At 37.4% G+C, this 16,594-nt stretch overlaps 1 protein-coding gene across 1 annotated transcript in view; it reads right to left on the bottom strand.

The window, feature by feature from the left end:
* Positions 1–16,594, bottom strand: part of mtus2a (microtubule associated tumor suppressor candidate 2a) — a 66,827-nt gene that overhangs the window by 14,393 nt on the left and 35,840 nt on the right. Inside the window, exon 5 of the mRNA XM_030153833.1 lies at positions 3,824–3,988. Coding sequence (XP_030009693.1) covers positions 3,824–3,988 — 165 coding nt within the window. The remainder of the gene's footprint in view (positions 1–3,823; positions 3,989–16,594) is intronic.

The raw sequence follows: 16,594 nt of genomic DNA, 5'->3' as shown, positions 1-16,594 counted from the left end.
TGTTCAGTATTAATTGTCAGCCTTGTAAATCCAAGCTGGACTGACTGTACATATCCTGACCAAGGAAAATCAAATTCTCACTTTGTGCAGTAATCTACACCTGGCTTTTCTGCCTCCGTCCATAATAATATACATTATATAGACTAAATGTTTAATAAAATTAATGTTTATTTGGAACATAGAACAGCAAACTATTACATGATCAAAAACAAATTAATTTTACCAAAAAAAAAAAAAAAAGTTTCCGTTTTGAATGTCTGGGGTTACCAGAAATTTGTGAAGTTAAAATGGGGTCATGAGCCAAAAAAGGTTGGGATCCACTGGTGTAATATATATATTCTAGTCCTATTCAAAATTACTTACATTGGTTAACTTAATTGCTAGCATAACCCAAAGAAAACATTGTTGACAATAGATGGGGAAACACCTTGATTTTATTGTTTTTGAGAGAAACAAGCATGATGCTGTTGTTTATATGCAACAAAGTAGGTCATTTAATGGTATGAAGGTTTATTATGGTTTGATAACATGCATTATTATATACGTACTAGCGTATTGACCCATGGGGATCCACAGGTTCTAGATATAGTAGTTTTTATGCTGTTGAGTATTATTCATGCATGGTGTACCACATTTATCTAGTAGTCACTGTCAAAGTGTTGTGGATATGGCAACGTGATTGTAAGGCTACTGTATTCCAAAATTACTAATATCTCCCAAAATATTAGTCCTATGAAGTAGCTGTTTTTGCTACGCCGTTCCTTGACCAAAAATATATAAGTATGTCAAACTGTAGCAGTCAGCTCTTTGCAGATTTTGTGTGAATCCCCAGACACATACACACATGCACACAGAGGCCACTTGGCTTTTATAATACAGATAGGTTAAATATGCTATACACTATAGCCAAGAGCACTGATGCATGGCACTTAATTATTCCACACTTCAACATCAACTTCACCTGTGATGAGACAATGACCTAAAACACATGCCTCAACTGTGTCAGGGTTATTTAGAGAGAAAACAGTCAGCTAGAGTGTTGTCCATCATGTCACTTGACTTAAATCCAATAGAACTACTCTGGGATGAACTAGATTGCAAGGTCAGAAAGAAACATCCAACAGACCAAGAACACCTTTGTTTTGCAGGAGGTATGGAGAAGTATTTCAGCTGAGAAACTAACTTAGGATGTCAGAGTGTATAAAACTGCTGAAACTGCAAAGAGAGGATAAAGTTCAACTGTTTCGGTTTTGTACCAATACACTGTATGTCTACTTGCATATATTTTGTCAAAATAGATTTTCATGATGTTAAATTACCTTTTTTATTATACATAAATGATAGGAATATACATGTCTCAAAAATCACAAGACTACCCAAACTTTTGACATACACTGTAACAAACTTACATGGAGACATAAGACCTGAATACTGAACCAATAATTTACGCATATTTTGAAATAAATTACACAGTTTGCTGAGACAAACTTCAAAATGATAGGGAAATTATGGATCTGCTTGCACATTTTGTTTTGACATCTATCGACTGATGAGATTTGTGGCTGTTCATCATTTACTGTGTTACGAAGATGAGAAACACTGTACCATATATGACTTTCTTCATGCGCATGTGTTCACATTGTAACTTGTAACTTCGCAAATTCTTTGAAATAAGTAAAACTGACATTTTCTTTCCCTCTACTGCATCTGATACACAGACTTGACAAGAGATAAAAATACACACTGTTAACGGCATTATCAGTGCCTGCCTTATGAACTGCATTGTTATGTCATTGTGATATGTTGTGACATTTCTTTCTTTTTCCTTAACTTTCTCACAGACGCCCTCTCAACTGTAAGAAAATTCTTCGAACCAGCTTCACACTATATTTGACATCGCATAGATCTGTGTAAAAATTTAAAGACATGAGAGGTGTGTGTTTCTGAGTGAAGTGTGATACTACCAGGCTTGTGGTGTTAATTTTCATGTGTGAAAAACAAGTGTGTGAAAAGCATCACTGCCTCTTCCTCTTTTCTGAACACCTTATTGGTATCATCTAGTATGGCTGATAAGATCTGACAACTCAACGACAAAAACACACATCTTTATGACACATCGCAATCCACAAATACACTGTGATGATAAAATTATTAAGAATCACTGTAAATGCCATCATGAAGCTACACAGTATTGTATTTTTTTTTTTTTACAGTCTCTCATTTTAACCCATCAATATGCAATGTTTATATTTTAGCTTTCAGTCTTTATAACAAATTAGTAAGTGTAAATTTAAGTTCACTATAGCAAACAATGAAAATTAGCAATTAAATAGTCTACCCTTGGATCTCTCTCAGTGTTAATCATTTAATGGCTTACAGCATGTCCTCAAATTATATTCAAGAACCCTTAAGAGCAGATGCTGTTATTATATATGGTATTATAGAATAAAGCATCAACAAGAGCAGAATCTGGAGGAGCTCCACTCCAACTTGGCTGTTTGACTGAAAACAATCTCTGCCTCTACAAACTTTATTATTTATACGCATATTGAACAAATATTTGTCCAGAACAGAAGCACCGAATGCGTTCAATTATTTAATTAAAATAAGGGAAGAGGATCGTTTGTCTTAGAAACATGCAAAACGAGCACAATTGGAAAATATAGACGTAAAACTATGGGATGAACTTGGTGAGTTGAAAATGGGTTGTGTATCTATGATAAAAGAATTAAAATGTAAAAAAAAAAAAAAATGAATTGGTAGTATTCAAAGGATAAGCAAAAAATATCTGGCTTCAGCTTATTTCTTTTTTGGTAAATGACTGTAAGAAATGTTTGTGAAATAATCTTGGTTCAGAATTTTATATAATTAAAATTTTGTGTCAGTTCCCAAATTCATTTTTCTCTCTTTTTAACCTTTCCTAAGTGATTTATCACAATTTATGATCATATTATCCTCTGAATTTTGCATTTCTTCCAGTAAAAATCAGCTATTTTCCTATGTTTAATTGACTAATTATGTAGATGCTCATAAAAGCTTTGAGTAAAGTCAAAGGTTATTGTGTCAAAACAGAAAAAAACTGAAGAAAAAGTGACTTTTTCAGTAAAATATACCATTGATTGGACATAAACCAAGTGTGTCTGTCAACTATTACTGATCAAACTCCATGGGTTTTACTGGTGAATTAATGTTCTAGAAGATGACGGTGTTTCCATGTTCACTACGGAGCCTCTGAACATCTAAATGGGTCATATCTGATGACCATGAAAAGATGACAAACTGATTTTTGCACCAATTATTTACATGTAATGATAGTAATGATAGATTAGTGGATCAACAGTTTATATCAGAAGATAATTTTGGTCGATGGTGGATGTTTGGGTCTTTATGGGTTAAGTAATGTATTCATAATCCCTGATGTTTACTATTAAGATTTTTAAAAAAACTAAAATTTTTCTCTGGATCTATTTTTCTCTGTATCTATCATCCATCATATATCTTAGAAAATATGTGTAAATCAAATACTGTACGTTGACAACAGCTTATAACAATATGATGCATCTGCTGCAGATGTAAAGATGTGTATATATTATATAAAATATATACTAGACATATACCTTTTCCTGAATATACTTAATATTTTGGTATAAATGTGGTAATGATTAAACACATAGAAGTCCTGTCTGAGATTTCACAAAAGTCTCATAAAATATTACCGGGATATTTGTGAGAAAGTTATTTTCAACCCTATACTTTGACAAATGTTCACTCCAGGAAAACTCAAAACCTTAACAGACAAAGATGTTTTCAGACATCTACTGACCTCCGGGGGAGCTTCTTGGCTGCGCGGGCAGGTAGCGTCGGGGCAGGGCAGGGGTGGAAGGGGGCTGGAGGCTGTTACTACGGCACGGTGCCCCTCTTTGGTGATCTGTCGATGGGGGTCCTGTGGTCACTCTGTGAAGAGGAGGCTCCTCGCTCACACTGAGACCTGAAAAACACAGGATGAAGAATCAGATTTGGCTTGAATTTTCTGTTCTTATTTCACACAGACATACCACATCTTTGCTCATATCAGTATATTTGAATTATTTTCTTTTCTTTCAAAAATACATATGGCTTTTCCTACAATCCAACAGGACTGTGGTGGGTTTGAATCAAAGTTTACCAGACTGAAAAATTGGTCTATAACCTCTGGGTCTGTCTGCTGCTGATCTCAATCTTCTTTTATTAACCCTGAGCTGCACACTTAACCAACACACAGAGACACATGTTTACACACAGACACCGCTAATGCACATACTTATGGGAAAATACAATCCACAAACACACTGATCATGGCCCATCCTGATAGAGCTATAATCCATCAAATTACTGGTGGACAGGCTACACACTTGTACACACACTGACTGTATATATCCTGCTCATCTCTCCGTCCCCGATCAATAATGACGCTGTATTGTCCACCTTCATATATTAAACAGAGGGTCTCGACAATGTAATTCAAGGCATATGTCAACAGCTACAAATTGAGGATTAACGGACACGGTACCCCTCGTCATGCTCAGTAATCTATAAACTTTGGAGCGTTAAAAAAAAAAAAAAAAGCTGCTGAGCGAATTTAGATATCAAGTATACCTATTGGTCTGCAGTGTCTTTTGTTACTGCCAAGTCCCTCAGGCGCTTAGGATTAGGAGAGAGCACTGTGGGAAGTCTTGTTTGATACACTGCCATCAGAGTGGGCTGTTTTGGTGAGTGGAGGATTTTACCTCTGTGTGCATAAAACACACAAGCTTGAACGCCTCATAAACACATAATGGTATTTAGTCCTTTCAAATGTTTGCCTCATTGTGAAGCTAATTTGACATACAATCATCATCACAGAGAATCTGCAACATGAGGAAAATGTAAATTAAAGTGTCTGAATCTAACTCTACCCACTGCACGACTGCATGAGATTTACTACAAAGTCAGGAACATGCAGAGAGTGTAGTGATCAGTGTCTGAATGTGCAGGCGTGGATGATGTGTGAGACAGGAGTAGTTCAGGGAAATCAGTACAAGAAAGAATCACAAGACGCTTACACAATGTTGCATGATACTCTGAGTGGTTACATTTAGCTCTTGTATGGGTTTTACCACCTGAGAAAGATGCGCCTTAAGTGTGTGCTACATTTATAATATTTTCACTGCTTTTTGTTTGCTGTCATACTGTCTTTTTTGTGACTGGGAAGCATCTTAAACCTACCATAGTTTACTGACAAAAACAGTAATTCTCCAGCTGGTGTTGTTGTGTCGCTGTGGAGTTTAAGTCTTTTACTTTGGATTTAAAACGACAAACATAGAACTGATTCAGGCAGCAGTTTATGAGACAAAATCACTGTCCCTGTGTAAGTCTGTTAGTTCAGAATAGAAGCATAAAAAGGCTTCTTCCAGAAGTGGGATTTGAACCCACATCTCCAGGGGTGTCTGCATCCTGAATGCAGCACCTTGAACCTTTCAGCCTTTCTGACTGATGTGACTGTTTCAATTCCCAGCCGATGCAACAGACTCTTTGATTACATTCCGATATGGCCATGCTTTAGTCAAACCAGTAAAGGTACAAACACATACTTTGACACAAATATCCATGTTGTTTTACCAAAGACCTTCTGCTGCAAGCATTACAAGTCTGGATGTTCTGTACAAAGGTTGCCTGGTATAAAATGCTTCCAGTTTTTCCCTCTACAGCTTTTGTGAGTCTTTGATTCAAAGGTAGAAAACAGGCACTGTGGGGCAGTTAAGCAGCAAGTACACACCTGTTTAGCCTTTGTCAGGATAAGAAAAGACCTGAAAATAATTGTTAGACACATCTGCCACACATTTCTAAAGGAAAGTCTGTTGATCTGTCCAATTTCTGCAAATCCAACCCAAATGTTGACTTGAACAGGAGAATGAGGGGATTACTTTCTCTTGATGAAGGTTGCTAAACTAAATATAAGTCTGTAGCTGTTTGTGGGTTGCACATAATTAACAGAACACTATAAATAATTTACCTTGATAGGATTTTAGTCACATCTGATTGAATCTACTGAATTACCAGTCAACAGTCCAAAACTTCCAGTGAATGTAATCATTGACGCCCAATACGTGCGCCCACAGCAAAGAGTTTCACATGGTTATGATGGACAACACACTCACATAAATTAGGAACTGATCTGAGGATCATAAAAGACTGATGTTTGTTGAATTTCTAGATTCTGAACAGTTTGAAAAAGGAGACCTTTCCAGCAGCAGAGCTCTGGAAACTTATAGATAAGAAAGTGAAAGAAAAAAATCCTTCACAAGCTAGCTATTTCATGTTGACCGATTTTTGGTTATGTAGGGAAAAAAATTAAGTCTTTTTTTTTTAGATTAGTGACAAAATAATCTTACATTCCAATGAAGCGATGCTTAAGCAGAGGGTTAAATGCTTCCTTTCAGAAATTTCCATTGGTTTAGCTCATTTGATTAATTAGTGATTAAAAAAAAAACATGTTTTTTGAGAAAATTGAAATTCCTTACATAACCAGCACCATCTGATATTAAAATGCTTAAAAAAGCAATTCACACCAATTTTTCAGACAAAATGATTTTTAGAATGATAAAAGGGTGTGTAAAAGGTCATAAAACTATATTGAAAATAGAAATATATGATTGAGATTTCAAATTATAGCAATGACAATTAATGTTATTATTCATTCTTAGAGAACTTTCTGAGGGACTGAATTTAGTTGATTTAAAAAGTTCTGTAATTTTCTTGAAAATCCTTTTTTGGCAAAAATTTTAATGGATTTAGAAACTTAAGATGTTATACTATTGAACTACAAAAAGTTTGAGATCATTATCTCAATTTTAATTTTTTAATTCAAAGTCAATAGGCGCGTGACTTGACCCATACACTTTTTTCTCCCATCAAGGAAGTTTAGGTGTCCATTAGTTCACACTACAGACAAATACACAACTACTGAGTCACAGTCCAATACATTAAAAATGTCACGTAATGTATCATGTAGTCTGTACAGGGTTACAAATACAACTGCTTCATATTAAAGTACTCCATAATGGAATACTCTACTGGGTCCAGTCCACTTCAGATGAGTATTTACCATACTTTCTGGACTATAACCCGCACCTGACTATAAGCTGCACTCACCCCGTCTCCAACGTCTCACCATCACTTCATTGATGCCAAGCTTATGTGGAGCAGCTCTATTTCCTTCTTCGCCAGCTGGATCGATTGTTAGCCCAGAAAACATAAATTAGCCACATCATTTTAGAGCTGTGGGTTCACAGTGTGTGGAAAAAAGTAGCGGCTTATAGACCGGAAATTACGGTAATTCTTGTAGTTCTACTGATTAAAATAGCCTTTCAGTGTGGACTCTGATGTTAATATTATATCTCACTATGTTGACGTGGACAAAGAGTTCTCATTGATGAATCCTATGATGAATACAAGCCCCAAAATTAAAACGTAGAACTACAATACAGATGAGCTTTATTGATCCCCAGGATTCACTGTATAATATAATATATAACACAATAAACTCCTTCCTTTTCATTTTTGTAATGTATTATTATTATTCTCTATATTTAATGTGACCTCAAGCACAGATTAAAAGTAAAGTGCATTTTTTTCGAGACTAAACATGAAATGACCTCATACTGGTCAAAATCTCTTTTTCAGGTGAAACATGAAAAGTTGAATGAGATTTGGCAGAATCTGACAGAAGGATGAGTAGGCTGAACATTTCATATTAAAGGTGGTAAGTGATTTTTTTTTTCCTAAAACTCTTATGATGTAGAGTCACTATTTCCTGATTTTCAAACAGGAAATGACCAGTTAAACTGATTTCACCAATAAAATACACTTTTGTTTTTTGTTTTGCATATTTGTTAATTTGTATATGCATTAACACCAGTATAATTTCATTACCATTGACTCATATGATTCACTTCAAAATTCATGTTTTGAGTGTTCAAGTGTTTCATACCATTTGTTAAACAAAATTAAGATATGAGTTCTTATCGATGCTGCATGTCTACACGTCCCTCCCACAAGTTGAATGTCTCTAAAACTTTGTTCACATTCTGGGAAATGAGTCTGAGTATTGGATATTCCAATAGCCTTGTTAGTCATTGCAGAGCTTCTTTGGGAGATGATTGGTGAGGCTGTTTACAGTACTTTCTCCTCATTACACAGTCAAGGGCGTAGGCACTGCGTCCAGCCCAGATATGATCATGGACCTGATGCTGCAGTACTGCTACCGAATTTCTACTGTCAGCATCCTCTGTGCAAACTCAGATTTAGCTGTCTCTGATTGTCAGGCAGCAGCTTGTATGCAATGAAACACCTGCTTTGCTGAATAATGAATTAAATTTGAGAGGGAAAAAAGGTATTTGACTGAATCTCCATTATCTGAGTTGACACAGATTGATTGGAAACTTGATATCAACAGTAGTGTCCTCATTAGTCATAGGTCAAGTACATATGAACAATTTTCCAAAGCACCAAGCGGAGGGGAAGAGTAAAGAATGAAAATTAGGCAGGGAAATTGAGAAAGTGGATGTATTTTATTAACAGTAAAAGCGAGCCAACATGCATCTGTGATTGGCAAAATGCCAGCTGTGATGGATAACACAGAGAAATCAGGAGGGATGAGACTGGAAGTGTGATGAAGCAGTGGGGATGCAAATAAAACAGGGAAAAAGAGCTAAGAATAGAAATGAATGAAGGGTGTTGAGATGGAGCCAGTGGCAAGATTAGCATGTTCTGAAGACAGATGAAAAATCCAAAGATATTGAAAAGGGAGTGTGAGCAGGAGGGGGAAAAAGCTGAGAAAAGAAAGTGGTCTTTTTTTTTTTTTTTAGCTCAGAGAAAGGCCATTTTATTGTAGCAGTGAGCACTTTGGGCAGAATAATGCTGACTCCTCAATGTGGACACTTACAGACTGAACGAGACAAAAGGACACACTTAAACTCAGGCACTGACGAGGTTTTCATTGTAATTATGATCTTGAAATGGGTACAGACCCCCCCCCCCCAAAAAAAACCACACCCTGGAGATAAACTTAAGCCAGGTCTGCATAAAATTGGATATTTCATTTGACAAAAAAAACCCCCAAAACAAAACAAAGCTAAATCAGCACATGCACATTCTGCAGAAAGAGCCAGTGTAGATCAGCAGCTGAGCATGAACACAGGTGCATACACACATACAAATACATCTGAACTGGACTCCTGTGGTGCACAGCTTGCAATGCTGATGTGATGGAGAAATAGCTCTTATTCTTCAAAAACAGGCCACTGGGAAATAACTGATTAGTCAGAATTCTACGCTTAAAAACTATAAACAGCATTCAAGCAGATTTCAATCACTGTTTCCCTATTTTTTTAGCAAACACAGCAGAAACTGGCAACAACACTCAAAGGCCATGAGTCAGAAATGTTGACCTCTTGTGCCTCTTGTGTCTTGATGAATTAACTCAATTTACTGGTAAACTGTCAGTGTCAGTAGATGTTAACTTTGAGTGTGAGTGTGACAGACTCAACGTTAATCAATATGTCGATCACTGTCAACACGTATGAGGATAACGTGTGACATCAAAATCAGATTAATACACTTAATATGAGTTTTTTCCATTGATAAACAGGCTGTAATGCTGCATCTCAGGCAGGTTTTTGAGCCCATAAAACACGTCTTCAAACCACGACTCACCATTTTGTAACGTTTCAGGCAAGTCACGCCAAACTGCCTGAGCGCAAGGAATTATGGTAGCTAGATGTAAACAAACCAGCATGGTGGACCGTATGGATCTTATGTTCATTTACAATCATTTCTATGGCCAAAGGTGTTTGCTCTTTGCTTTTTTGAGGTAGGAGTAAAAATAGCGCATAAGGCAAGAGAAGCTGTTATACCTTTTATGTTATGTTATTTGTATATTTGGATACGTATTTGGTATTAATTTATTCTTGTCCTCAATGGACTGAAAACTAGCTAATGCAAGAGTAGCTGCTGATTCTGCAGAACATCGGCAGATAAATTACATTAAAGCAATACCTTGTTTTAATTAAAGCTGCAAGCAGCATTGGGCGGGACCTCGCACCGGGCGATCTGCCTCCCCCGTGATCCGCCACCCGTGACTGTCGACGCCTCAGCTCCACTCACACCTGTCCGTCCCCATACCAGTTCCCACCCTTTAGTGTCTGTCCTCCTTACATCTGTACAGAACACCAGTGACCCTCTGCTGAAACCACCATCACCTTTAAAATGAGACTTTTATTTTGGAAACCCTACTGTGTGTATGTGCATTTGTTTTTAATGTGAGAGAAAGAATCAGTTTGAAAAATGAATTGAAATTGTATGAATAAGTGAGTATAAAAGTGATGATTTACCACATTTAAGGCTTTTATTTTGGAAAAACCCTATTGTGTGAGGATGTGTGTCTGTGAGAAAGAGTACTTTTGAATGAAGAAACATTGTACAAACAGTTGAGTGTTTGGTCATAAAAATGAAAAGAAGTTATGTAATAGACATTTTGTATTATTCTTAATTTTGGTTTTATTTTGAAAAAATGTACTCCGTGTACTTTTGAATGTGTGCAAAATTTGCAATATCCACAATACAATGCAGTAAAACCTGTTTTAAAATAAAATTAAAAAAAAAAAAATTTTTGGATTACCTGGGACTTGAACCAGGGTCCTTCGGCTCCATAGGCAGCTACATGAACCACTGCACTACAGAGAGACACATGAAAATGTGCACCAGCAAGAATTTTATAGGGATTTTGCCATTTGGAAAAGTGAAACTAAACATAGTCTTCCAAAAAATCACTATAATTCCATAACCGTAGGTCGTATCTGAAAAATTCTTTCACTTTTGGATTCTGCAGACTTGTGGGAATTCAATGAGGTCTAACTTTTATGTCAAAACTCTGAAATGAATAAGCAGTAATTGCAGAAACGTAGAGTAACTTTCAAAGGCAGATTGCCAACTTCCTGTTGGAGTTAGCTCATTAGTGTCAGTGTATGTTTTTTCGGGCTCAATCAGACCAACATTTTGGCATTTGTTTCATGTTTCTGTGACATTCCTACTGGCTGCTAGGGCAGATTTTGTGTGTTTTTTAGTACATAGGTGGCGCTACAGAGTCCATTTTGGCACCCAAGGGGTTAATTTTTGATATTGTATGAAAGTGTTCACCAGCCATGACATACATGGCAAATTTGGTGAGTTTTGGAGCATGTTAAGGGGGTCAAATGGCAGTCTAAAGTGGAAAAAGTATGAAAATAAAAGAATTGTTATAAATCAACAACCATACATCCTATCTCAAAAATTTTTGCATGTGAGCATTGTGCTGAGTCCCATGAACGTGTAGATATGTCACATGTCAGGAAAAACTGCAAAGTGAAAAATGAGTTCCAAACATCACAACTTTGCGGGCTTGTAAAAAAAAAACTAAGACAGTTCCGGAAAAAGTGAGAGATCACTTTTTTGAGGAGGTTTCACTCTATCTTTTGATGCTATTTAGAAGTCAATATGACAAACGGTGTCATCGGAGTTAGTTTTAGAAATTTTATTTTGAAAGGCATATTGCGAACTTCCTGTTGGAGTTAGGTCATAAGTGTCAGTGGATGATTTGTAGTGCTTCATCCAACAAGAATTTTGGCACTGGTTTCATGTCTGTACGACATTCCTAGTGGCCACTAGGGCTTTTCCCATTTTTTTCACATAGGTGGCGCTAGAGAGGCCATTTTGGCACCTATGGGGTTAATTTTTACATTTTATCAAATTTTTCGCCAGGCCTGACATGTGTGCCAAATTTGGTGAGTTTTTGAGCATGTTTAGGGGGGCAAATTCCAGTTTAAAGCGTCACGGAAAAATAATAATAATAATAATAATAATAATATAAAAACGAACGAAAAACAATAGGGCCTTGCTTGCAGGCAAGGCCTCTCACTGTGTGAGAGGGCCTTACCTTTCGGCTCGGTCCCTAATAAACAATTTGGCATAAACACCGCATCCACGGGGGCCGCCATTGTTGAGAGCTTGGAACTGGGAGTACATCGATCTAGTACGAGTTCGCAGGTGGGAAGTCATGGGTTTGACTGCCATTCCAGTGCATTTTCACCGGTAGAAGGTTGAAAAATCAGTTAGTTGAAAAAAGTTATGGGTGGCCTGGAATGAAGCATAATAGTGGCCATACTAAACTTTAGAGATCATCATGGGTTATTTCTGTCACTTGGCTTTTATTACCTTAGATCAGTGATTCTCAAAGTCAGTGGAAGTCTGTTTTTTATATCATATTTTATGCTTCGTTATAGGGCTGGGCAATAAAACGATAATGAAATATATCGCAAAATAACTTTTCCACGATAGAAATATGAGACATGTTTAATACAATTTCGATAGAATTCATTGGTCCATGTTTTGACAGACAGAAGAACAGCCAATCATAATTAAGTAGCGCTGCACCAAAACCAATCACACTAGAGCCATATCAAGTTAGGTTGACACACACAGCTTGACACACACAGCACAGGTGTAAGAGCAGCGGCAGCACACATGCTAATGTTTGGGCTGCAGCGGGAGGTAATGAGTGTTTCCTCTGGAGAAAATTTGACTGAGAACTCGGATGATCGGGTTACTGAAAAGTAGGGGTGTAACGGTGCACTTGTTTGTACTGAAACTGTTTCCATTCAGGGCCTTCAATACAATAGAGGGAATGCACATACGTCACTTCCCCCCTGGGCCACGCCCCTCTAAGTCAGACTGAGTGGCAAAAACAAACCGGCTCAACATGGCGGAGCATAGCAGTAACTACAGCGAGACTGGTAAAAATGTGGAATATAACATGAAATTAAAGACAGTTGGACTGGACATGGATCCATACAAGCTACCAAACAACAAGTGGTCTATGAACACTGATATGTGGACGGAAATCACGTATCCTGACATTTATATGAACCTGATTTCAACGCCGGGAAAATCCACAATGCAAAGGCTGAAAGCATACAAAACCCAAAGAGTTGTTGACATCCTCGTCCTCGTTGATTAGAGGATTACAACTGGGGAGTGCTTTCAATTCAACATACTATTGTTTTTGAGGTTTTATGTCAGCGCAGATGTATTTTCTTGGCGGTGATTGCCAAGGTAAAGGCCCAGCAGTAGTGCTCACAGTTCGCTACTGATTTAGTGGAGTTGAACCCTTAGTATCGACCCAAGTGAGTGGATGATCTACTGGTACTGTGGATATTTAAGTAGAGTTAACATCAAATACTTGAAACAACACAGCTACAACAGCTTTGTGCTACAGTACCCCCTTATTTGGAAAACTAGGTTAGCCTCAGTTTAAGCTAGTTTACAAATCATGTAGAGTACAAGGTTCATAATCACACAATTGAAGACAAAAACGTTTCTGTTATGAAATATAGAACTAAATGACAGATGCTAACATTAAGAGCTTTACTAAGAAGTAACGTTAGCCAAAACGATATGTAATTTAAGGTATGATTTTACGCAAGAACACAGCATAAATTAACGTTACCTGACACGAAATGGCACCCACAAATCCAGGTTTCGTTTCCTGGATTCCAGTTATTTCTACGAATTGCAGCGATCCATCTGCTTCTTCTGTCTTTGGCTTTAGGTAGCCGCTAAAACGATAGCTCCAAGTGCTTTTTAAACCTATCTGTGCAATCAATGGCACAACAGCTCTTCCCCATTTTTTAGATTGTTCTAAAGTTTTCGCAGTATTCAAGCCAAAACCGCTACTCATCTCCCTCTTTCTGCCACTCAGTGGGCAGAACTGCGGTGACTTCCACTAGCGGTGACGTCACGTGCATACCCTCTATACGGAGATGTACTGAACTAATACATGTAGCCTATGTGAAGAATGCAAACACTGGCCTTTCCACACGAACCTTTTTGGAATGAAGATTTTATATAGTTGGAGCTGACCAACAAATTTAATGGTCTGTTTTGTTTGTGTTCTTTTTTAAAACTTGACAGCTTTTGCCTGCTGGTCAGACTTTTAGTTTAGTTTTAAATATATGTACCTGTTTTATTTATCTGAAACAGTTGTATAATGTTCTTCAGCACAGTTGTCATGTTCAAGCTCTGACAGAAAAGAAATCATATTTAAATCAAAAATAACCTTCTGATGTCTTCACATCTAACTTATGAGTAACAGAAAATTTAAGCTTGACAAAAACAGTGATTTGATTTATATCGTGATACATATTATCGACTGATATGAAAAAAAAAAAATATCGTGATATGATTTTTTTTCCATATCACCCACCCCTACTTCATTAGGTTGTTTTCATCTTGTAATGTCTTTTATTCTGTGTTCTCCTTGTTCTCCTCATTTTCATCTTGCTATCTCTATGACTTTGCTTTTGTATAAGTGCGTCAATTTTATTGTGTTGCATCTTTTACAAGTGAAACCTCTCCCCTGCTCGTCATATGCACAGAACAACACTCTTCTGTTTTAATTGAGAAAATCAATCAAAAAAATAATCAAACTGTTGCACTGAGTTTTCGTCGGATAATTGGTGACCTAATAAAAACAGCCTCACAACCCAGTTTTGGAAACAGCCATGGTCCAACAACACAGCTGGATTTTATCGCCTGAATTCAAACAGAATTTCAACAATTTCTAAATTTTATTAAAGCCAGGAAGAAAAATCACATCCCCAAAAGTTTATACGAATATCTAGTAGTCTGTGTTATATTCAGATGACAAAAGTGCACTGTTTGTGTATCTGCAGGAATATCTGCCAAAGTCAGAGTTAAAGTTACATACATAAAATATACAGTAATATTCCATCATGTCTGGGCTTTGGACTGAGATGCAGCAGATTAAATGATAACAGTAGCGCAGCCAGCAGCCGCTACATGACTCCTGATATCCCACTGATGCTCCTCCAAATCTATTATTATTTGACACCGTCTAGAAAGTTAATCATCGTCTTTTAAAACTTAACTTTTTGACTCCCAGACATATGGATAACGATTTTGTCTGCCTGTAAATCCAGATCAGCCTTTAGGTACTCTGATGATGATTATTCACACAAGCTATTTACTTGGTTTGAGGCAAAGTGTTAAATTAATCCAAAGTGGAAAATTAAAGGCAAAAGTGAACATTAATGTGAAAACTACATGTCAAACGAAAACATATTTTTGGTACTTTAGTAAGGGAATGAATGTTAGGGAGAAAAGCCAATGCCTGCTGTGGAACCAAAACTAATTTATTAGCAGTGTAGACAGTAATGAAGCCTGCTCAGTAGGAGACAGGAAGAGGAATGGGAAATCTGTAAAATATATTCAGACACAGGAAAAAATAGACACTCAAGCTTTTAATTTCAGTGTTATGCAGAATTGAATATTAAAAAAAAAAAAATTAACTCCATTTAAACCTTTATCAGGGGTTGATTTTTTAAAGGTAGATTTTAAAATAAGACATGAAAACACCTGAGCCAACAGATACCATTGTTCAGTTCACTATCTGTAATATCAGAGTGGGGAAGAGAAGGTGAAACCTGCTTAAGGCTTTATCTGATTTCCTGCTCCTGGTCTCACATTCACAGTGTTTTAGTCAGTTGGGACGATTAGTTAAGCTTATAAACAATAATTTACTTGCAGCTGGATGAAATACACTGGGTGTTTATCAGTTAATGAACAAGCCCATTCAGCCCATCCACACTGTCACATCTCTAATGCTTCAGTAAGCCCCTGCCATGTTAGTTTTTCTGTGCTCAGCCGCAGAATGGCAGCCATATCTAATTGGCCCATCTGATTTACTACTAGTGTGTGTTTGTGTAGTTCTGCGCATGTACGTGCGTGTGCACATGCACCATAGAAACCATCTGTTCACAGAGAGCTAGCATGAGTCACAGACCAGATCTGAGCCATGGCATCTGGGGTATGGCATCCACTCTCCTCCTTCCGCCAACCTCTCCATGCTTCTATCCATCCTCACTTTTCTTTTCCACATTCTCACTTCCTGTCTTCCCTCTGCTCATTTTGACACGCTGCATTTGCCTTTATCACTGCATCCCTCCTTAGCTTTTCTTTCCTCTGCTCTCTCCTCCAGTTTTGGTTTCATTCATTTGCTTTTGAAGCATTATTTCATTATCACCTAAAGAGAAGTCAAATAGACTTCGGTTTGTTCTAACGATCGAGCTTCTGTCATAGCCTCAGCGTGGCTTAGAGGCACAGGCTTCATCAGCCTCCCCCTGCTTGAATCACCTCCCAGCTATGTAATAGAGCCTGTCAATCACAGGAGAATTAACAACCAAACCCCTATGTGTCTTACACACATGAATGCTCTTGTCTCGCACACAAAAATTACACACACCTCCCCTCAAACACCTTGTAGGATGTCAACAGCTGGGTTAAAGGGATGACTGGGTTAATGGCTAATCAATTTCATATAGAGTAACCCATGGCCCCCTCCTCCTCATCCAGACACTATATAAACATGCACACAATTGCCTGCATACTCAAAGACAAACAGGCAATAAGAATCAATTAAGGCCTTACCCCCTTTGGGTCAATGTCACCTTGGCTACCTCAGTGT

The sequence above is a fragment of the Sphaeramia orbicularis genome, chromosome 14 (genome assembly GCF_902148855.1).
Source record: "Sphaeramia orbicularis chromosome 14, fSphaOr1.1, whole genome shotgun sequence".
Taxonomy (NCBI): Eukaryota; Metazoa; Chordata; class Actinopteri; order Kurtiformes; family Apogonidae; genus Sphaeramia; species Sphaeramia orbicularis.
This window is presented reverse-complemented; position numbering and strand designations above follow the sequence as displayed.